Raw genomic sequence first — 22,936 nt, 5'->3', positions numbered from 1 at the left:
ATTCAAACACTAAATTCAGAGAGCCCCTAACATTTGATCACTTATATCAGCACTGCACAAAACACTGGCAAATGTGATAAATCTCTGCTCAGCGGCCAACCACTCACATGTGCTCCCAAGTCTCCCAAGGATTGAGGCACAGAACAACCTTCTCCGTGTCCAGACTTTGTCCTGTGCCTCTAGTCACTCACTTTCTAATGCTGGTCCAAAAGTGCATAAAATGCGTTTGCTGGAATCACATGGAGGAAACTCTACGAGGAATGTCAAGCTTGACCTCTTGGATAGAAGTCGACTTTAAAAGATTCACTAATTATTTTTCTGTTACAGACTCAAATGCCCAACAGATTTGTCACAAATACTGTTTAAATGGATGATGGGGCTAGAGAGATGGCTCGGTTGGTAAAGTGGTTGCCTCGTGAGCACAAGAGCCTGAGTCCAATCCCCAGAATCCCAAATCCAGACGTGGTAGCATGCTTGCAGTCTGGGAGCTAGTAAAGCAGACACAGACAGATTCCTGGGACCCATTGGCCCAGGATAAGTTACTGCTCGGTAAGTTCCAAGCCAAGGAAAGAACTTATCTAAAAAAAAAAAAAGTAAAAGAAAGGCCAGGTATGGCGACACATAACTTTGATTCAAAGACAGGTGAATCTCTATGAGTTCAAGACCAGCCTGGTCTACATAGTAAGTGCCAGTCCAGGAAAGAGATACATAATGAGAGCCTATTCAAAATAAATAAAGTAAATAAGTAAGTCAAAGGCAGATGGCACCTTAGGAATGACACCCAAGGTCATCCTCTGCCCTACTTCACATACACACAGAGACACACAAACACATATACTCACAACCACACACACATTTATAGTTTCACCCAGAAATCAGCAAACGAACATGACATACAGTTAATATATTTGTCCCAGCAGTCATATGGGCTCCTGTATAATTGCACAGCCCTACTCAGCTATCCCATGCCTGCACCAAAGCGGCCATTCACAATAAAACAAGTGGATATGTCTATGTCCATTAACCTTAAATTCACAAAATTTTTTATGTCAAAAACAACAGTTTTTTTGGAGATAGGTGGTAATAATGATCACAGTTGCACAACTCTATGAATAATAACACTATGTTTAATAACACTGAGCTGTGCCCTGAAGTACCTGAACAGGAAGGCTGGAAAGATGGCTCAGACATGGGGACATCATGGCCAAGGCTGATGACCTGAGTTCTGCCACCAGAGACATGGAACAAGGAGAGAAGTGACTCCTGTAACTTGTCTTGTGGCCACACACACACACACACACACACACACACACACTGTAAGTGCAATTTTTAAAAATTTCATTAGTAACATTCCTGAATATTTCACCACAATTTAAAAGAAATTAAAATGTTTCCTACCAGATTCTTTTTTAACTCCTGGCCTACATAATCTTTTATGCCAAATGCTTTAGGATTGAATAAGCTACTTAGAACGAAATGCTTCTAAAATGATGTATAAATATTTCAAAGATAAAATTATTCTTCCTCAAGTCCTTCAGATATTGTGACACCAGCGAAGAGCCTATTCTAGCTCCGTCCCCTAACCTGGGGTACAGTCCAGGTGTTCAGGTGCCTCTTATGATGTGACAGTCATGGTGACTGCCTCGGGAAATTAAAAGAGTAATTAAATGAGCACTGTGATAACCTATCTGATAGTCAATCTACTTTCCCTAAGTTATGAGTGAACAAAGGCACAATAGGATGTCACTTCAGCGCCAACACAAGCAGATTCTGCAATGCATTAGTCATGTACCTCAAACCCCAGCGCACCCATGGAGCTGCTTGTTTCTAGTTATTGCTAATTGATTTTATTCAAACTCTGTATTCATTGTGGCTAGATATGGCTCCTTTCTTTGTTACTTGTAGACCTTTCGATAACATACATTATTAATTAAGATGAACCCCCTTACCCACACACAGCCTTAAAACAAGCACTTTTCCACAAGCAGGTTTGGGGATTTTCTGTTTCCTCTTCTGCTTTCTAGTTTTTAGCTATGACCGTAAGAAGCCAACTAGACCTTTTTTTTTTTGTTAAGTGTGGCAGGGCCAGCTCTTGCACTTTCGTGCCGTGATTAATGTGTTATTCATCTGGCACCTTCCTAGTCGACTCTTGCCTTTAGCCTGTGAACATCTCATTTTGCTCCCAACAAAGGATTCCATTGCTGTAGGAACTGAGGTGTGTCTCGGTTTTTACCTGGGAGGCAGTGATGCAAGCGTTTCAGCTGAGACCAATCCTTGGCTTGGGGTGGGGAGGAAGAGACTAGCAGGCCACCAGGAGAGTCCTAGGGCAGACAAGGGAGCCACCACTGCCAGAAGGGAGTTTCAGACCTTGGATACAGACACTCGGGTGAGGAGCGGCAGCAAGAGGCTTGGATTTGTTCACCGGGGACACCAGCGACAATGACCTGCCTTTTCCCCAGAGCGCTAGGGCCTCTAGTCCTCTTGATGGTAAGTCCCTTCTTTTTCTAATACCAGAAAACTCTCTCTGCTTCCTTGCATAGATCAGAAAATTGGCTTTGTTTGCTGAATCTCTGATGTACATTCTAACAAGGACACAGCAGAACTAAGCGTTAAACTGAAATTTTTACATTCCTTCCTTTTTTGATTTTCTTAGTGTTCAATTTTGATAAGAAGTGTAAATCAGGGAAAAAAGTTTATTTAATATAGTTATTTCACATTTCTTCAGTGATGAGATTAACTCATCCCAATCCCAAGTTTTGTTTCCCACAACCTTCGTTTTCTTCAAAGCAGCGCATTATTTTCCCAACACCCAGATGAGAACACACACAACACAGGCACTTCTGTTCTCCAGGATTACACATCTCCTGGTACGGTATGGCTGAGAGCTCTGCATGCCTGATCTTGACGCCCTACTTGTTTTAAGCATACTCATCAACCGTTGAACTAAAATCAAAGTAATTTTGATTCTAGACAAGTTGGGAGGATTATTAAGAAAACCGGTTTTACATTTAGCCACTATGTACAAACTAGATCGAGCCTTGGGGAGGGGTGACATGAGCTTTACATGATCATGTTCAGGAGAGTAGCTCTTTTGTTGGCTGGGGGAATGTTACATGTTTTCTGATAGACAAAAAGAATCAAGAGGGAAAGCATTAGCTCAGATTCTATAAGCTAGTTTATGCTTTAATCATTGTATTAGTGAGGCAAAAATATGACTTATCTCATACATGAAGTTCACCAAAAACTTGAATATAAATAAATACAGGGAAATCATCAAAGTTTATCACCACGTTGTAGATGACAAACTCGGCCTCAGCAGCCATTGCCTCACTTCAAAACACAGAGAGCAGTGGCTTTTAAAAGTTACAGGGAGACAGATCTCAAGGACTGCCTAAAATGTAAAGTTTGTCTGCCATTATAACAGATGCCTCGTGTGGAAGAAAACTCGACTCTCCCTCATGTGGCAGTGCTCAGACAGGAAGTAGACACCGCACTGCTTTTTAAAAACTGAACCAATGATTGAACGAGGCCTCTTTTAACTTTGAATCAACCTTCAGTTCTCTTATGATGCTGGTTAAAACATATAAGATGTTTTCCAACACACAGTAAAGTTTTACCCATGTAGGGGAAGAGAAAGAGAGGAAAGATAGGGAGGAAGGGAGAGGGGGGGAAAGCAAGGGTAAAGGGGAAGAGAGACAGAGACAAAGAGAGACAGAAACAGAGAGGGGGAAAAATGAAGGGTCTAAATGTAAGCTGTGCAATATCATAGCCACCATCCATATATGGACATTTATCACTTGGAATATAATTGTTCTGAGATGAGATATGCTGTTAAATATAAAACATACAACATAACAAAAGAGTGTAAAAGATATTACTAGTTTTTATTTTGTTATATACTGAAATTATAGTCTTTTTCAGTAGATTAAATTAAATATACCACTAATTAACTTTTTAACAAGCCTTTTGATAAAAGTATAAGAAAATTTAAAACTGTTCATGTAGGTGGCATTTGTGCTTCACATTAAGCAAAGCTGTGTCCTAATTCTACTTGCAGAGGGTGGTGTAGGCAGATATGACTCCGTGGATTGAGTGGGAGTTGAGATTCCATAAGTGGGGATGGACGGAACTACTGTCAGACCGATACAAGCAAAGACAGGGCAGTTGTGGCCTCTGCCAGGGGCTGTGGAGCTACCGGTTTGACTGGACCGAAACTGTCTGTTAGGGGATCGGGGCACAATTTACAAAGGTAGAGGAGTGTGACATTGAAAGGTTCATTCTGTCAAGGCAAATGGAATCCTTTTAGAACGCGGAGCCACCCAGAGTTTTGACATAATGTGGTTACGGGTAAAAGGCAATGTTCTCAGAGCACGGGCATCATTTGTTGTTGAAGGGTGGTGTCTGAAAGTTGAAAGACATGTCTGGAGGTTTCTAGGTCCCTTTCCCATCGCACACACCACACAAGGTCATTGACAGCTCTGTAACGTGAGATGTAGCAGCAAGACCTAGGCTTGACTGTGCAGCTGTTCCAGTGACTCACTCCAGGTCCCGTGTTCTCCATTGTCAACAAAGAATCATCTTAGACTGGATATGGTAGCACATACCTTTAACCCCGTCACTTGAGAGGCAGATCATCTGTGAGTTCAAGGCCAGTCTGGTCTACATAGGAAGTTCCAGAATAGTTAGGGCTCTGTAGAGAGACCCTGTCTCAAAAAAAAATAAGCAACAAAAAGTAATAACAGTAGAGAGACCTTAGTCCTCCCCCGCCTCTCTATTATGCCCACAGTGAGAAGGGAGTGTCATCGTGTTCACAGAAGTACTTGGAGAAACAGAAGCATTTGAAAAACTGATAGCACCCACTTATGGTGTTTCCATTCTAGGCGTGATTCTTGATTACATCAGTCTCAGTGTTGTGTTTTAATGCTTGAAGTAACCACTGACATCCATTTTAATACGTCAAGGAAGGACAAACACGTTTCTTCAGTTAGAGTATATTACGATATGTGGGGCTGGGGAGACGCCCCAGTAGGTTAACAGAGCTTGCGAACAAACATGAAGATGTGCGTTTGAATCCTCAAGACCCATGTAAAGCCAGGTATGGCCGTATGACTGAAGCTTCCCACTATGGGAAATGGAGAAGAAGGACTGTTGGGTCTTGCTGCCCATTAACCTAGTTCCATGTTCAGTGACAGACCCTGACTCAAGGGAATAAAGAGCGATAGTGAACACATCCAGTGCCCTCTGACCTCCAGGCACATGTAAATACATAAAACACACACAGACCATTCACCTATACATACGAATACTCAAAAAATTAAAAAAACATTTCTGAAACGAATGTTTTGAAAGTTACAGGAAAAAAAACAATCTTAAATATACTGTGACTGTTGGAAAATGACATGCTTTCTAATGTAGAGAATTTTTTTCAAAAAATCTCTGCTATTTTGGGCTTTAAGATTAATTCTTTGGAATACGTAGGTATAAAGTGAATCTGAATATCCCTTTTAAGGTGTCAGATTTATCAGTCATTTATATGTATCTGATTTATTTCACATAACACAAAATCAGAGAAACTTTTCATGGAAGATGCTCCCCTTCAGAGATTCACTTGTGAAAATAAAGATTATCCACAGAGAAACCCATCATTCCCCGCCACATAGTTAACAAACTCTAGCACACATCCTGTGCCATAACACTCCTTACCCGAAGAATAAGCTTGTCAATCTCATGTGACAATGCCAAACCCGAAGGTTTAACACAGCTTTTTTTTTTTATCGAGACAGGGCTTTGCTGTAGTTTTAAAGCCTGGCCTGGAACTAACTCTTATAGACCAGGCTGGCCACCTGCCTCTGCCTCCCAAGTGCTGGGATTAAAGAAGGCTTGCACCACCACCACCCAACCCTAACACGGCTTTTTAAGCTGCTGTGGTAAAGGGAAAGAGTGACAGCCATTAAAAAGTCAGGTCATGAGCAGAATATCCCCTCAAACTAGCAAGATCCCTTCCAGCCATCTTTCTCTGCCCCATGAAAGTTTATAAAAACAGTTTTAAGTCAAACATCCCACTTCAGTCAATGGAAGTCTCGGAAGTGTCTCTTTCTGTCTTGATTAGTGAGATGGTTGTTTCCTCCGCTGATGAATACATATGAAGATGAGTCCCACTGAATCTCTTCGAAATTCAAAATTCTAAAGGCTGAAGAACCTTGCCAGGACTCCTGCCTAACACTGCCTGGCTTGGGCAGCAGCTGGGATAGACCCAATTATTTCTACCAATTAGCCTTCCCACTTGCTTAATACCAGAAGCCAGTTCTCATCCCTAACTATAATACTCCGTGTCCCAGAGGTTTCTCGTAAATATCTTAGCTCTTGGTGCTTCCTTTCCAGTAAAAAGTCAATCTGATAGCCTAAGGTGAGGGCTTGTTTGGGGAAATGCCTCATGAGGAAATTACACAGATGATGGGTTGGTCGTCCATAATTACATGACGAATAATTGAATCTGCTTAATGCACACTTTTTCTTAATGCAGCGCCGCAGGCCAGGCTATGCATTGCACAACTTCAGTGGGTGCATTCACGGGATCTGCAGTGGAAGCAGTACCCGGAAGTTTGCAAGGAGCAGCCTGCACAGCGGTATAGTGGAGCGCTGTGTTAAGGAGTCTCTGTACTGGTCCAAGGGCTTTTGATAGCCCTTTCCTTCTCTTGTTATTCTAACAGAAATTACTAGCATCTTCTAAGCACCTACTATGCACTTGGGCTCATAGTTCAATCCCCACAACAAACCGACATGCAAGTAAGAAGTGGTGTGATCTCACTACGGCAGATGAGGAAATGCAAGAACTGGGTCATGTTCCCAAGCCATATAGTGGTACATGTCTAAGGCCAAAATTTAAATTGGCCTGGAAACTAGGAAGATGGCTCAGGGGGTTGCTGAGCAAATGTAATCAGAACATGCAGTACACACATGTAATCAGAACACGCAGTATACACATGTAATCAGAACACACAGTATACACACAGTATACACATGTAATGAGAACACACAGTATACACATGTAATGAGAACACACAGTATACACATGTAATCAGAACACGCAGTATACACATGTAATCAGAACATGCCTCTGGGAAGACAGTAAGGAGAGACGGGAATCCCTAGACGCTCGTGGCCCAGGAGCCTGGCAACTGCAGCAGCAAACCAGAGCTCTTACCTCATGTAAGATGGATGAAGACTGACTGACACCTAAGGCTGCCCTCTGACCTCCACACACATGGTCTCACATGCACACACACACTATTAAAAAGAAAACCAGTGTGCAGGATCCAGGTTCATACCAGCACACCTGACACAGCATCCTCCAAATGGAACATCCACAAGCAACCAAGCGCATTACTTTTACTTGGCTTCTCTTCACAGCAGGAAAAAAACATTAGCTTTCTAAATTAACTGAGTTTACGTATCAGTCCTCGAAAACTGAACCGCCTGAAATTAAATACTAATTTCTAAACAATTTAATATGTATTATTCAGTTGGAGAATTTGTCTTTGTCTTGATGAATATAACATTTATTAGCATGTTTTGTGGCTTTAAAATTCAAAATTTCTACACAGTCCTGACTTACACTTAAATTTTTTCTGCTTTATATTTCTACAACTCTTGGGGTTTTGTTTTCAGTGTAAAATCCAATAAATTGCATGAAGTACTCAAGGCTTCATTATAGAACAGCCTCTGTATTAGATGATTCCCCAACCATAGACTGTAGTAAGGGTTCTGAGGATGCAGACTAAGCTAAGATGTTCAGAGGGTTATGGATGTTACATGCACGTGAGGATCAGTATTTCCAGCTTACAGTGGGTTATTAGGACATTGCACACCATAAGTGAAGGAGCTTCCACATAGCAATCAGAAGAAGTCACTCATTCTTCTGAGCTGTGCACTGTGTAACTCATTTATCAAACGTGTCCTGAAAGGCTGCTATGACCTAAGTGCTTACAATAAGTTTCTGATTAGTTGATCAATTATAGCAGTAAACCGCCAGCCTATGGGCATTTCATGGCATTTCTTGCCTGAAAGGTATAAATCTAAAATCATACTTGAACTCTGTAATGACTTCTTTGAGTTACCTACATTATTCTCTGAACTCCCCAGCGGGGAGCATGGCGGGTGCCGTGATAACTCTGGAAACGGGCGGTGGCTGTGTAAGCTGCTTTTCTCACAGCTGCTGCAGGCAGCTGACAGAAACCTGAAGGGAGGCTAGCTTTATTTTGGCCAGTGATTCCAGTCTGCCACTGGGAAACATGATGGCAAAGCTCATGCCAAGAGAATATTACATCAATAGCTGCTCACACAGGAGGCAAAGAGGGCTTGCTGAGACTAGAGAAGGAGGCAACTTTCTGAGCCCCACCCTCAGTGATTGTTTCTCCAGCCAGGGACCCCCTCCCAAGGCTCCCCGGCCTTCAGAATTAATGTAGAGCTGCAATCACAGTTCCAGCCAGCCAAAAATAATGGTTCCGCATTCAGAAATGTTTCCTATGATATCTCTCATGTTTCCAGAAACAAAAAGTATCTTTCTACAACACTAAAATGAAGGGACACTCTTTGAGATCAGGCTTAAAAGAAGAGAGTTTAAATTTTGGAATGGAGAAGTCATCCAAGGATTCTGGTTTTCTGAGAACTGGAAATACGATAACCCGTGGTCTGCTCTGCTAATTTTCCACAGACTAGGCTTTGCCTGCCTGGGAAGGTAGATCAGGGCTTTAAGGTCTATAGAAGCCCCATTCTCCACGGGGCCAACACAGACGTGACTCATGGTTTCTGGATGACTCCATTTTTCCTGTAAAGGGGAGCACGCCCGGCCCATCCTTCCCCGTACAGTCAGATGAGAAAGAACGGTCAGTGACCACACCATACTGGTCCCTTCTTTCCTCAGAGATTGCACGATGTTGGGGCATCATCTTGAGGTATTATTTAAAATCAGAATTTCAGATAAAATGCTTATGATGGAGGGGTTGATCATATGTCTGGTGTAATTGTTCCTTTAGTTAAGACTTGGACCTGCCTGTTCATTATAATCTTTAAAAATAAATGACGTAATAAGTCTACATTGTTTCAGATCAGCCACAGCCTTTGGCCAGATAAAAATCTAAGTCACTGTCATACAACTTTCTTCTGTGTATTTACGTTAGGTTGGGGTTAGAATCTATTGTCACGGCAATGCACACACCCTGGAGATAAAGTGGCTATGTTTCAAACCCTAGCTCATCAAGGGTTGATAAACAGGGAGAAAGTATCCGTGTTCCTGCTTCTCTATATACATAAAAACGGGGGTTATATAATCGAATCTTCTTCAGGTGGTTGCAATAAACAATAGCAATATTAAGCACAATGTTCTGTAAGTAAACACTAAGCAAGTCACCACCACTACCACTCTCCTAAATTTACCCTGTAATTTGTTTTCCATGGCCTTCTTTTCTTCGGATCTCACACTCAGGGAACCAGCAAATACTTGCTGAACACTTGAATAGGGAAGAACAATATCGTAAGACCCAGGACTTGGAAAGCTCATGAAGAAATTCTTTACTACTCATAAAACAGTAAGATACAGGGAGCGCTTGTGAGCTACATGCCCTTAAAGAGAATGTGAGCTGTACAAACTCAGAGAGGGAGCCATTAGTAAAGGCAGCTTCATGTAGCATGCCGGTGCTTGACTGGGTGAATCACCTGTAGGTGGGCCGTGAGGAGCAGGAACGCATTCCAGGTGGAAAGCAATCCAGATGCCAGGCCTGTGGGCTCCTAAGAAAGCAAAGGTCCCAGGCAGCACCACTTCTTTTGTCCTCATTCAAATTTTTAGACCCGTAGTACACAATGAAACTCTTGTTTTTGTTTGAAACATGGTCTCATGTAGCTCTGCCTAGCCTAGAACTCACCACGTAAACCAGGATAGTCTCAGACTCACAGAGACCCACCTGCCACTGTCTCCTGTGTGCTGGCGTTGAAGACAACACCACCACGTCTGGAATTAAAAATGAAGTGTAATGTTTATGTTACAGTAGGAAGAAGAACAGATTCATGCCCTACAGCAAACAGCACCTAAGACCAGCATGGGACAACCCCTGCTTTTAGAAAAAGGTTCCATTTTCATAAACTAGAATAGTTTTGTCCTATTCTCCTTACTCAAGTTCAGCTTTAAAAAGAGGAGGGGGGATAAAAAAGTGGGGAACAAAGAACCTGTCTTTAGAAGGAGTTAATCTGAAGTTGCTTTTGTATAAGCACACATGATAGATAATAGAGGCTTGGGGTTTTGATTTTGTTGTTGCTTTGTTCTTCCTAGTTTTTTGAGACAAAGTCCTGCTATGTCTTCCTGACTATCCTCCAGCACTTTGTAACCCTCCTACCTTAGCTTCCCACATGCTGGATTGTAGGCATGCACCAGCATGCCCAGCACAACAGCTGTCAATAACTGTGTGGCCACTTGCAGGAGTTTATCATAACAGTTCCTAAAGCAATGATTTCTGGGAGGTTTTTATATGGTAACTGTGTAAGAAACATCTAGTGACTGAGAGTGCCTGAAAGCATAATTTTACAGTCAAGGAGAGGGTGATAATGGTGGCAATGGAGATGATGATGATGTTGTGGGGGTGGCTGCGAATCTTCTTTCTTGCTTTTGTTGTTTTGTTTTGAGACGGGGTTTTATTTTGTAGTCCAAGCTGATCTGCAGTCACTGTCCAGCCCAGGTTTGTCTATCCTGTACTAACCACTGGTGGATTCCTCTTTTCTGGCATAAAAAATATCTGAAGCACAGTACTGGAGACATATCTTAAGAATCAATAACTCGTGGTGCTTTTGCAGAGAACCCAGGTGCAACTCCCATCACTGACATGGCAGCTCACAGCCATTCTAAATTCCAGCTGTGGGGCACTGAGCAGGTGCACACACATACATGCAGGCAAAATATCCATAGACATAAAGTAAAACAAATCCTTAAAATGTCTAAAGTCAGATCGAAAAAGTTGAAGACCTTGTTTATTTGGAAAATATTCCTTTTCCTGGTAGAATTTTACACTTCGGGATGCTTCTGCAAACTGACTGTTTTAAAACTAGAAACGAACTACGAGCTGAAGAACAGGATGCAGTGATAAGGATGGCTAGCTTTCCACAGTCGCCTGTTTGGGGAACTCACGTGGAGTTGTTTCTATTTGATATCTGCAGGTGCTGCTGGTGCACGGGGAGCTGCGAACAGAGGTAAAGTGTGCAGCCTGCATCATTAGAATCGCTTCACTGGTAAAACTTAGTTATATTGAGAAAAGCATTTAATTATTTGGTAATTCAACTGTAAAAATGTGTAAAACTAAAATTCTAGCAAATAACCCAAGATATTTTAAAGTTATCTATACATATTATGATTACTGTCTCATATGGTCTTGTTTATTTTATCTTATTTTCTATTGGATTCTGGGTTGGTTGCTTGGCTCTCTTCTCTTGAGAACCACTCTTCTGGGAAGTGCTGCCTAGCCGGGTACTCACTATGCCTACCAGGCTAGCTTTGAACTCCTGGCAATCTTCCTGCCTCAGCCTCCCTAGTGCTTGCTTGCAGGCATTCACTGCTATGTCTGGCTCCTTTCTACATAGCTCAAATAAACAAGAAGTGAAATCCTACTATGGAGTTTATAGGGGAAATCAAATTGACTAAATAGTAAGATTAAATATCATAGCTTTGTGATGACCTATTTAAGGCTGCTTCTTCTCGACAAAGAGTCAGGTGAGCAAATGCTCATCAAAGGAGAAACATAAAGATTCTCAGCGTAGGTGTCTATCTATGATCAATATTCAAAGCAAAGACTGCCAGTCACGGATGCGATAAATCGGGGTCTCTTTCAACACAGTCAGGAGGACAGCACGGAGAAGAGGGGACAGCAGTGCAGCCGGTTGTCAAAAGAAGGTACAAACGTGAATGGGTAAAATTTGCCAAGCCATGCAGAGAAAGAGAAGACAACTCAAAAAGAAATCCCATTGCCAAGGTAAGTCATATTGACAGAAGCAGTGTGAGCTTTAGAATAAACGTATTACATGCAAATTACACACGATGTACGAACTCCACTCAACAATATGCAGCCTGGGAAGTCCACAGAACAACAACCTGTCCTCTACAACAAAGCTACAATAATAATAATGTAAAAGAAAAAGATAGGAATGATAGCCTCTAGAGCTATAAAATGGGATTAAGAAATATATTGCTCATTTTAATGCATAAGCCTGTGCCTGTCCACATTCTATTAAACAAGGCTAAAAATGGAAAGAGATAGCAATTAGATGACTGGGAGAGAGTGTGGGCGTGGCCGTGGATGGCGACTGCTGAGGCTGGACAATGAGCTGTCTCGTGAGCTTTGTACTCTTCGCTCTGCTAAACAGCTTTAAGATTATAAAAATAAAACTCAGTCCATGTTCACACGTACTCTGAACATCTGTTACCTTATTCTCTCCATTTCCCCCTTCCTTGTCACTTCCCCGAACTTACAGAAGCATCCTTTTGTAAATGGTAAGTAAGGATTGGGCATCCAGAAGAAGCTTTCTCACCACTAAGCCTCCTTTGTTTTCTTACAACATTTTAACATTCCCACCATGGCACCACGACCCAAATAAGCACTCAGAATGGCTTGTCATTCTTGGTCCATGCTGGTGAGCAGAGCAGCTGTACTTGATTTTTTATTCCGACTCTCCAATAAATAAGTAGAGCAAGAATAAATGACAGCAACGGAAAGGGTGGGTCCAGTGAACAGATGACTTTAGACGGTGCAGGAGTCAGGAGAAGGCTCGTCAAGGGTCAGCTTGACATTTAAGCCATTTTCTTTCCTTACAGATCACTTCCGATTTCCAAGCAACCCAGAAAATTACCTACCGAATTTCTGGGGTGGGAATTGATCAGCCCCCTTTTGGAATCTTTGTTGTTGACCCAAACAATGGTGATATTAACATAACGGCCATAGTTGATCGTGAGGAAACCCCGAGCTTCCTGGTGAGTCCCCAGTCAAGCTAGCCTTCTTTGTGAAGTTAACTTCTCTCCAGGTAGATTTGCAAGAGAAGAAATTATTACATGGATTAGTCCATCAGCGAATAAAATTCATCCTTCTACTAACTCCCACCCCATGGTTCATGTCCCTGGGATAATACACCAGAGAGTGGGGGATGATGATAGGGGAGTGGGGGAGGGGCTGGGGACACTTTCCAGAACTTCATCCTGCCAAAATGCAGCTACTTGAAGGAAGAGCAGCTGGGCAACAGCAAGAGTGGGAACCTTTCCCTTCACCCACACTGGGGGAAATGTTCTTTCTTCCTTTCTCATTAACTTCTGTAAATAGCAGCATTGCTCTAATTTCTATGGGTGTTAATCATATTCAAACTAGCTCCATATAGTGATGATGGCTATTCTCCCTTTGTCTCTAGATCACATGCCGAGCTCTAAACGCCCTGGGACAAGATGTAGAGAGACCACTCATATTAACAGTGAAAATTTTAGATGTCAATGATAATGCTCCGATATTTTCACAAACCATATTCAAGGGTGAAATTGAAGAAAACAGTGCTTCAAGTAAGTCTTTAGCAGCACCAACCACCTCCTATCCATGACGTTCAACTACACGTCATTATACCATTTTTAAAAACTATTCTGTTCTTTTGCTCTGTAGTTTGATAACAAAAAAAAAAAACATCACGATAGTCTGAGATTTCTTTTCCAAATTTTGTAATAACTCTCAACAATTACCCATCAGGATTACGTTTGTAGATTATAGTCCCATCACGAAGCTAGTGCCTGCATACAACCTCTGTGTGAGTCCCAAGCATGAAGAGGGCTCCTAGTCAGCCTGGATGCACAAGCTCAATGAGTTTAGATTATAGGAGGCCGAGATCTATTCACATTCCTTGGGTCATATTTAAAAGGAAACACGCAGGTGCATCTATTTCGGGGAGAACTCCGGTCAGAAGGTAGCCCCAACCTCAACAAAGTCAAGGCTGAGGGAACGTTGGAAGATTTTTCTAAAAGCCAGCAGAAAGAACAACAGTGACATACTTTGTTTTTTGGTTTATTTTTTAAAGCAAACAGGTAGTGTTTAAAAAAAATTTTTTTTCTTGAATAGGAATCAATGCTAAACTAGTTTGGCTCTTTGATGTGAATGTAATGTCTTTGACAATTTTCCTATATTTCTAGATTCACTGGTAATGATCCTAAATGCCACAGACGCGGATGAACCAAACCATATGAATTCTAAAATTGCCTTCAAAATCGTCTCCCAGGAGCCTGCAGGCATGCCCATGTTCCTCATCAGCAGAAACACGGGAGAAGTCCGCACTTTGACCAGTTCTCTTGATCGAGAGGTAAGGCAGATTACCTGGAAGCATCAAAAAAAAGAAAACGCCAAAAGGGTTTGATGACTAGCAACCCAAGAGAGGTACCTCCATTTTATCTGAGGATACAAAGAGAACACAAAGACACCGTCTGGAGGACCCTGCCTCCATGGGTGTGATTCCGCTGTAGTAGCATGTGTACCTGGGATAATACCTCTCACACGACAGCTCAAATGGGGTTAAAGAAGACGCTGGTGTGTAGAAGCAGACTACACTGGGATTCATTCCTAAAGAATGGGAGAAAATTCTTAGATGAGGAGATGTCTATCTGTCATAAAAGTCTGAAGGCATACATACCTTTCCTCTAGACATCGCCATTTATTTTTAACCTCTCCTTACAGACACGAAAGGATCTCTTCTTCTCCCCTCTCTTCATCCCCCAACACCATGTTTCTCCACCAGAGCAGGTTAACCTCTCCTTACAGACACGGAAGGATCTCTTCCTCTCCCTCTCTTCATCCCCACCACCATGTTTCTCCACCAGAGCAGGCTACTCAGGTGCACATTTCCTTCACACAAATGGTTTCCCCAACAGACTGGCAGGGAAACGCCACATGTGAGCTTCTCTCAGACAGGCACAGCACCCCTCATTCTCTCAGACAGGCACAGCACCCCTCATTCTCTCAGAGAGGCATAGCGCCCCTCATTCTCTCAGACAGGCACAACACCCCTCATTCTCTCAGAGAGGCACAGCACCCCTCATTCTCTCAGGCACAGCGCCCCTCATTCTCTCAGACAGGCACAGCACCCCTCATTCCTATATCCATGTTTTTGCTCTACATCTACACCGCTACCTTCAGAAGTCAGCCAAAGAGGAAGCCTCTTCCAGCCCCTCAACACCTCCACCCAGTCATCTGGCGCCACACCAGTCTCTCTCTGCCACGGATAGCTAACAGTGTGCATGAGCCACGATTCACGATCTTAAATGTTTTCATGGAAACATTTTATCATATCTATAGAAGGCAACTACTGGCCACTCGTAAATTTTATTCTTTTTCTCCAAATATAGCAAATCAGTAGCTACCACCTGGTTGTAAGTGGTACAGACAATGACGGGACGGGACTGTCGACTCAATGCGAATGCAGTATTAAAGTGAAAGACGTCAACGACAACTTCCCAGTGCTTAGGGATTCTCAGGTATGCCGCCTGGTCCTGTCCTTGAAGAACCATTTTTGTGTGTGATTAACAGTTTTGCATCCCAATTTATTAACTACACATTTGTTGGGCTTTAAACTTTCTGTTTTTCTATTTTAAAAAATAGTTTAGGTAGAGCAGTGGTGGTGCATACCTTTAATCTCACTCAGCACTTAGGAGACAAAGGAAGGTCTATGAGTTGGAGGCCAGCTTGGTCTACAAAGTGAGTTCCAGAACAGCCAAGGCTACACAGAGAAATGCTGTCAAAAAAAAAAAAAAAGATGCTGGGCAGTGGTGGCGCACGCCTTTAATCCCAGCACTCGGGAGGCAGAGGCAGGCGGATCTCTGTGAGTTTGAGGCCAGCCTGGTCTAGAAGAGCTAGTTCCAGGACAGGAACCAAAAGCTACGGAGAAACCCAGTCTCGAAAATCAAAAAAAAAAAAAAAGGAAAAGAAAAGAAACAAAATCTAACAAACAAAAAATTCAAATATGGCAGTTAAGGGATTGGTATGAAATAACATATAATTTGAAAACTAAGAATTAATACTATTTAAAATAAATATTCTTTTAGGTAAGCCCTAGTGCGGACTCCTGAGTCCTTGTCTAGCGGTTCTAGCAGTGGAGCTGCGGACCATCCTCTTCAGCTGCGGGAGGGCTGACACAGTGCGGGAGGAAGGGCACACTGACCTAAGCAGCCAGGTCACCCAAACAACCCTGGCAGTGGACAGATTGGCAGCAACGCTGCAGCCAGGTGACCTCCAGGTCACCCCCAGGTCGCCCCCAGGTCACCCCCAGGTAACCCCCAGGACGCCTAGCACTGACTCTTAAATCCTGCGCTTCTCCCTTTCAGTACTCAGCGCGCATTGAGGAAAACACTCTAAACGCCGAGCTACTCCGGTTTCAGGTGATAGACTGGGACGAAGAGTACACGGATAACTGGTTGGCCGTGTACTTCTTTACCTCTGGGAATGAGGGGAATTGGTTTGAAATTGAAACAGATCCAAGAACCAACGAAGGCATCCTGAAGGTGGTTAAGGTAAGGCCTGAGTTTTCTTTAGTGGGTAAAAACATTCTACAGAACTCAAGCTATTAGTAATACAAATAAATAACATCAATAATATGATCACTCTATTATTTAAAAAAACAGAAAACATAACAAAGTGGATAGCATTTATTTTACTAGCATCATAGCTCTATTGCCTAAAGACAACTTCTCTTGAAATACTATTTTTTTTCCTTCCAAGCTACCATATTTTCTTTAACACACACACACATACACACACAAGGTGGGGGAGGTTTGCATACTCTCATGACAGGAAAGGAAAGACATTTCATATATTAATCAAATCCACTGTCTGCAGATGGATTGGAGTTCAGAAGAGATAGGAAAGCATGGGATTGTGACTTGGGAATTGGTCAACACACTTTAAGGGCTTAAACTAATCTCATCACAGAAAGAAATCACAAAATCCCCCAAAAAAAGGAAACTTAACAAATTCTGCTAGGTAAAAAGCAAAACACTGAGTAAAGCTTGGGTTCAGCAAGACAGCATCCCCAGCTGGAATTACATTAGGGCAGCTGTGCCTGGAAACAGTGTAGACTCGAACGGTAGCCGCGAACGGTAGCCGCTCTGCTGATGTTCTCTGGCACTGGGCTTGAAACATTCTGGAGCTTCTTTAATGACTGGGTCTGACTTAAAGATGGAGTGATAGGATTTTCCTAACAAAGACACTTCTTAGTGGTCCACATTTCACGGAGACTGTCACTGCTTCTGAATCTGCAAGGATCTTGTTATAAATTCCAACATCATCGTGATTCCCTATTTAATGTCCTGGGGTCATTCCCTTTCTCAAACTTGACACCTGGATGTTATCCTTGAACCTTGACCATTCCTACAGCATTCCTCCAGCCATTGCGTTCTGCCGCAAGCTATGAAGCAAGGATGGCTTCCTCTTCCTCTTCTTTTACCACCTAGCTTCTGCCTGGCCTTGCTCCTTCCCTCTTACCTGACTGCAATACTGTCTAGCAGGTGTCCCTGCTGCCTGTCCCCAGTTGTCATCCTCACTGCCACCAGTCCACTACCACATTATTTTAAAGAAACAAACAAGATGACTTACTTTGTTCTGTCAATCCTGCCCCGGCTCTCAGAGAGCTGAGCTGGCCCCGGTGCCAACAGCACCTTCACGTCACCTGCAGTTTTTCTACATGGAATACAGAAAGGATTTGTTGGAGGAGTCTGGGGGGCAAACACTCATATTATTGAGTCTTAAATTAAGCAACGTGATTCTAACGTGCCATCCAGGTGGATGACCACCTACTTCAAAATGAAGCAGCAGACCTTCACGTTACGGTGCCCAAAACCCTACCCTACCAGCCAGCTCAGATCCTTCCGCAGCGCAGGGTGTTTGAAGATGCTTCCGCCTTTCCCTGAAGAACTTCCCAGCATCCTTCAGTGCTCAGTTCAGATCCTCTCAGATGCCTTTCCCAGCTCTGGCCTAGAAGCCTCTCCTGCTTCCATGCAGCTCTGCCATCTCTACCCACACTTTCCCTTCCGCCGGGGAACTCTGACACTGTCAAGCAGTCCCTGTAGCTGACACTCGAATCCAGATCTCTTCCCTTAAAAAATATTCTGCGGATGAATAGATAAAGCCAAAATTAGCATTTCCTACTCTACCATCCTAAAAAAAGAAGAAGAAGTAAACGATTGAATGAAAACTGTTAATCTTGAACTCTTGATTTAGGCCAGCTTAACTAGAAAACCAAGTCACTATAAGCAAAAACACTGAAAATTGGTTTTATAAAGACTTGGGCCAATTGCTCACTAATATAAAAAAGAATTGGTTGGTCTTTTTGCCAACAAAGATGCAATAGGTGGCCTTTGAACCTTGGAATTTTATTTATGTCAGAAAAAAAGATACATGAATCCAATGAATATATTATTAATGGCCAAGTGGCTGTTTATTTAAAAAAAAAATGAATCACCAGGCAGTGGTGGGGCACGTCCTTAGTCCCACCACTTGGGAAGCAGAGGCAGGCAGATCTCTGAGTTGGAGGCCAGTCTAGTCTATAGATTGACAGTCAGAACTACACAAAGAAACCCCGTCTCAAAAACAAACAAACAAAAAAAGAATGAATCATAGAACTTAATTGTTAAAGGTTTGGTTTTATGTGTCAGGAAGTTAGGCCTGGGATGTGGCGTGGTGATAGAACAGTTGTCTTACATAACATCCTGGGTTCTGTTTCCAGTACTGAAAAAACTAATATTCTTAAACAAATTAATAAAATGTACATAACATTTAGAAGCAAAAAGCTGAGGATCCAGCTCAGATGTATCAGAATGAAGACTTGAGCCATGTTACCACCACGAATTCAGGACTTCTTAAGTTCTACATCACAGCCTAAAAAGAGTTGATGATGTTTTGTTAATCTGGAAAGTATACAACAGGTTACCAAAACGAGGTCTCATGAGTTAGAAATCCTAAGGCATTTTCTATTGGACATTGCAATCACTTCTGAAACTATCTTTGCTCTATAGAATTAGAAGGTCCTGTCTTCCAGATTGTGCTTGCTTGTTTTCTCTTTTGTGACGCTTCCTTCTGTCTTACTTGGTCTTCACTCCAGGCTCTGGATTACGAGCAGATGCAAAGCCTGCAGTTTAGCATCGCCGTCAGGAACAAAGCTGAGTTCCACCAGTCTGTGATCTCCCAGTACCGAGTGCAGCCGACTCCAGTCATCATCCAAGTCACCAATGTCCAAGAAGGCATTTCATTCCGTCCTCCTTCTAAGACATTTACTGTGCCAGGGAGCATAAGCACCAGTAAACTGGCTGGTTATATCCTGGGAACATACGAAGCTACTGATGAAGACACTGGTAGAGCTGCCTCGACTGTCAGGTAAGACAGGCCTTCTATCCTTTCAGGCCTTTGTGTTGCTTTCATCTATAAGCGACTACAGCATAAGGCTCCGCCCACTAGCTGCCAAAACCAGAGCTATGAAAAGGGTGAAATTGGGGAGCCAGACAACCCAAAAAAATATATAAAGATAAATTATTAGAATACATTATGCCGTGAGCAGAAATAGTATGCCCATAAACTAGTAGACACTAAATAAAAGAGGGATGCCTTAGCCCATGTGGAAATCAGGAGAGCGCTTCACAGTTGAGACTTGGAAAAGTCTAGAAGTTCATCAGAAGAGTGAGATAAGACATTATGGTTCAATCCAAAGCAAAGTCAGTAATAGCTGAAGCATAAAGCGTCGTACAGAGTAACAGTCGCCTTGTAAAGAGCAAAGGCACACGGTTTGTTTTACTTTGTTCTCTTTTATTTTTCACAGCCAAAATTGGGTAATCAGACCAATGAATGTGTAAGGATTATGAATTATGATTCATCTATGTCATGTTAACTTTCTGGTTTTTTAATTGCTTTATAAGATTTATTTATGTTTATTTTAGTGTGGATGGGTGTTTTGCCTGCATGTGTATCTTTGTACCGTATGTGTGCAGTTCCTCAAGGAACCAGAAGAGGGCATCAGATCCCCTAGAACTGGAGTTAATGGGTGGATGAGCTGCCATGTGGGTGCTGGGAACTAAACCCAGATCCCCTTAGAGAGCAGCAAGTGTTCTTGAGTACTGAGCTACTTTTCCAGCACCCTGATATTATTTACAAGTACATATACAACATTTTTAGATCATGCATTAATGTGTTGGCTATCTAATGAATAGTATTTGTTAAACAAGTAACATTTTGTATTTTATTCTATTATAAAACAGATATGTCCTGGGTCGTAATGATGGTGGTTTGCTTGTTATTGATCCAAAAACTGCTCAGATCAAATTTATCAAGAACATTGACCGAGATTCTACTTTCATAGTTAACAAGACAATCTCAGCTGAGGTTCTGGCTATAGATGGTAAGAAAGCTATTTCCATGGTTTTGAATTAAATATTTTTTAAAAAGCATTTCCTTCAGAGTAGATGGTCATGAGTGCTTTGCACCTTTCCTTTATCATAGAGATTATTCTCTTAGGAACTCTCCGGCCTGAGTCTGCAACCCCACACCTTAACCTAAGAGAGACTAAGAATATCCATTTCCCAGTTTAGTTGGTACCCACCATAACTCTGGTCCCTTTGGTTTACTATGGGTGAGGGAGAAAGTGTGCATGTGTACATGTGTGTGTGTTCGTGTGTGTGTGTGTGTGTGTGTGTGTATGATGTGTATTCATCCCTATGTGTGTGGGAATGCATATGTCCATGCATTTGTGGAGACCAGAGGAAGATGTTGAGTTTCCTGTTTCATCAGTGTAAGCCTTAGTAACCTGAGACAGGGTGTCTTACTTAACCTGGGGCCATGCTGGCTGTCAGCAGGCCCACAAGGCAGAATTACAGGCACACACACAGTAGCCCTGGCTTTTTACACAGTGCTAAGGATCCAAACTTGGGTTCTCATGTCTGTACATTGAGTGTTCTCACACCCTGAGCCATTTCCCAAGCCTCAGGAGGAATTTTTTGACTTACAGAAATAACTGAGTTTGAGAGGACAAGGAAAAATCCCATAGACAGTCAACCACAAATCCACTCCAAATGGAAGCTCACGTTGTGAGCTCCCAATAAACTCATGTCATTAAGCAATAAAGTTTCCCCTCCTGAGATGTCTTAAAATAACATTCATAGAATGTATGTGTTAAATGTTCTATAAAATTAATTTAAGCTCGGTGTAATAAGCACCAAAAATAAACATCAAAAATATTAACATTTGGAAAAACCACCCCAACTGCAAAAATGACAGAACTCATTCATCATCTCACCACCAAAGAGTTTTATTTGTTGCTTGATTGTAAACATTAATTGTTTGCTTGCTTTTTTGAAATGGGGCTTGACTGTATGGAGCTGGTCCTGTGACTCACTATGTATAGCAGGTTAGTCTCGAACTGACAGCGATCCACATGTCTCTCTTCCTAAGTGCTGGGATTAAAAAGCCACATGCCACCACCCACCCTGACTTCAGTAAACTTTTAAGTATTAAGTAATAAATATAATTATTTATTTTAAATACTGGGGGCTCAGATTGCAGAAGCAAGACCCTTACAAGCTATTTTTTGTTTTAATTTCATTTGTAATTAATGAATCAATTACTTTGATTTCACGACTATTTAACTAATACTCATGCTGCTTACTAGAGACACCAGACAACTTGACTAGTTTGAACTGGTTTTATAAGTTGCAGAGATAGGATGGTGTTTTTTTACTCCTGATAATAACAAACACACCTTTTCATGAGAAGTTATCATGACTTGGCAACAAGAAAGAAATATAAAAAATTAATTTTGTAAGTTGGCTGCAGGGCATATCTATAATCCCAGCTACTCAGGAGACTGAGGCCGAAGTTCACAGCCAGCCTGAGCAATTTAGAGTGACTCTTTCTCAACAAGAAAGGAAGGAAAGGAGAGAGAGAGGGAAGAGAGGGGGAGAGAGGGAAGGGAAAGGAAGGAAACGAAAGGATGGAAGAGAGGGGAGAGAGAAGAGTGTGGGAAGGAGAGGGGAAAGCAGAAAAAGAAAGGAAGGTGAAAAGATAGAAAGAAAAGGGGAAGTGGAGAGGAACAGTAAGGAGGAGGAGAAGGGGAAGAACTCAGAGAAAGCAACGAGAGAAGGGGGAGAGCAGGAGAGGAGGGGAGGGGAGGGAAGGGGAGGGGAGGTAAGAGGAGGGGAGGGAAGAGGAGGGGGGAGGGGAGAGGAGGGGAGGGGAGGAGAGGGAAGAGGAGAGGAGAGGAGAGGAGAGGAGAGGAGAAGGGGTGTGGAAGATCATGTTTTGTTCAACTTTTCTCTCTGTATTCCAATACTATTCTTACAGAAAACACTGGTAAGACGTCTACGGGCACAGTGCACGTCGAAGTGCCCAGTTTCAGTGAAAATTGTCCCTCGGTTGTCCTGGAGAAGAACGAGATCTGTAGCAGTGCCTCGCCGTCTGTGCTCGTCTCGGTGAGAACTCTGGAGAGGGGCAGATACACTGGCCCCTACACAGTGTCGCTTGAGGAGCAGCCTCTGAAACTGCCAGTCATGTGGAACATCAGAATGATGAACGGTGAGCGAACAAACTTGCCTCTGTGGGCCGAAGCCGCAGCTGCTGTGTATTTCCAGAGGAACATGAACCCCCTTGATGGAGGTCCTTTCTGTGAAAAACTGAAAGCATTGCTTTGAAACTAAGACATGAGCCTGGTCTCTTCTGAGGAGAAGAGAAATTGGATGAGCTGAGCATCATTTACTGTTTTCTGGGTGTGTTAGTATCGTTGTTTGAGACAGGGTCTCTCTGTGCGGTCTAGCCTGGGATGGAGCTTGCCCTGTAAGAGGTAACCTTGAGTACAGTGGACTGACAGCTACAAACTCACCAGCCAATGAAAAACAAGGAATCGTTTC

At 42.5% G+C, this 22,936-nt stretch overlaps 1 protein-coding gene across 1 annotated transcript in view; it reads left to right on the top strand.

Annotated features, from left to right (window-relative positions):
- The first annotated feature begins 2,439 nt into the window (after nt 1–2,439).
- Nucleotides 2,440–22,936, top strand: part of Dsg3 (desmoglein 3) — a 29,863-nt gene continuing 9,366 nt past the window's right edge. Inside the window, exons 1-12 of the mRNA XM_075970877.1 lie at nt 2,440–2,487; nt 9,345–9,347; nt 11,203–11,235; nt 11,877–12,011; nt 12,851–13,006; nt 13,435–13,579; nt 14,198–14,364; nt 15,404–15,532; nt 16,379–16,564; nt 19,150–19,421; nt 20,297–20,436; nt 22,374–22,604. Of these exons, the coding sequence (XP_075826992.1) occupies nt 2,440–2,487; nt 9,345–9,347; nt 11,203–11,235; nt 11,877–12,011; nt 12,851–13,006; nt 13,435–13,579; nt 14,198–14,364; nt 15,404–15,532; nt 16,379–16,564; nt 19,150–19,421; nt 20,297–20,436; nt 22,374–22,604 (1,645 nt within the window). The remainder of the gene's footprint in view (nt 2,488–9,344; nt 9,348–11,202; nt 11,236–11,876; nt 12,012–12,850; nt 13,007–13,434; nt 13,580–14,197; nt 14,365–15,403; nt 15,533–16,378; nt 16,565–19,149; nt 19,422–20,296; nt 20,437–22,373; nt 22,605–22,936) is intronic.

This window comes from Microtus pennsylvanicus, chromosome 4 (assembly GCF_037038515.1).
Source record: "Microtus pennsylvanicus isolate mMicPen1 chromosome 4, mMicPen1.hap1, whole genome shotgun sequence".
NCBI lineage: Eukaryota > Metazoa > Chordata > Mammalia > Rodentia > Cricetidae > Microtus > Microtus pennsylvanicus.
This window is presented reverse-complemented; position numbering and strand designations above follow the sequence as displayed.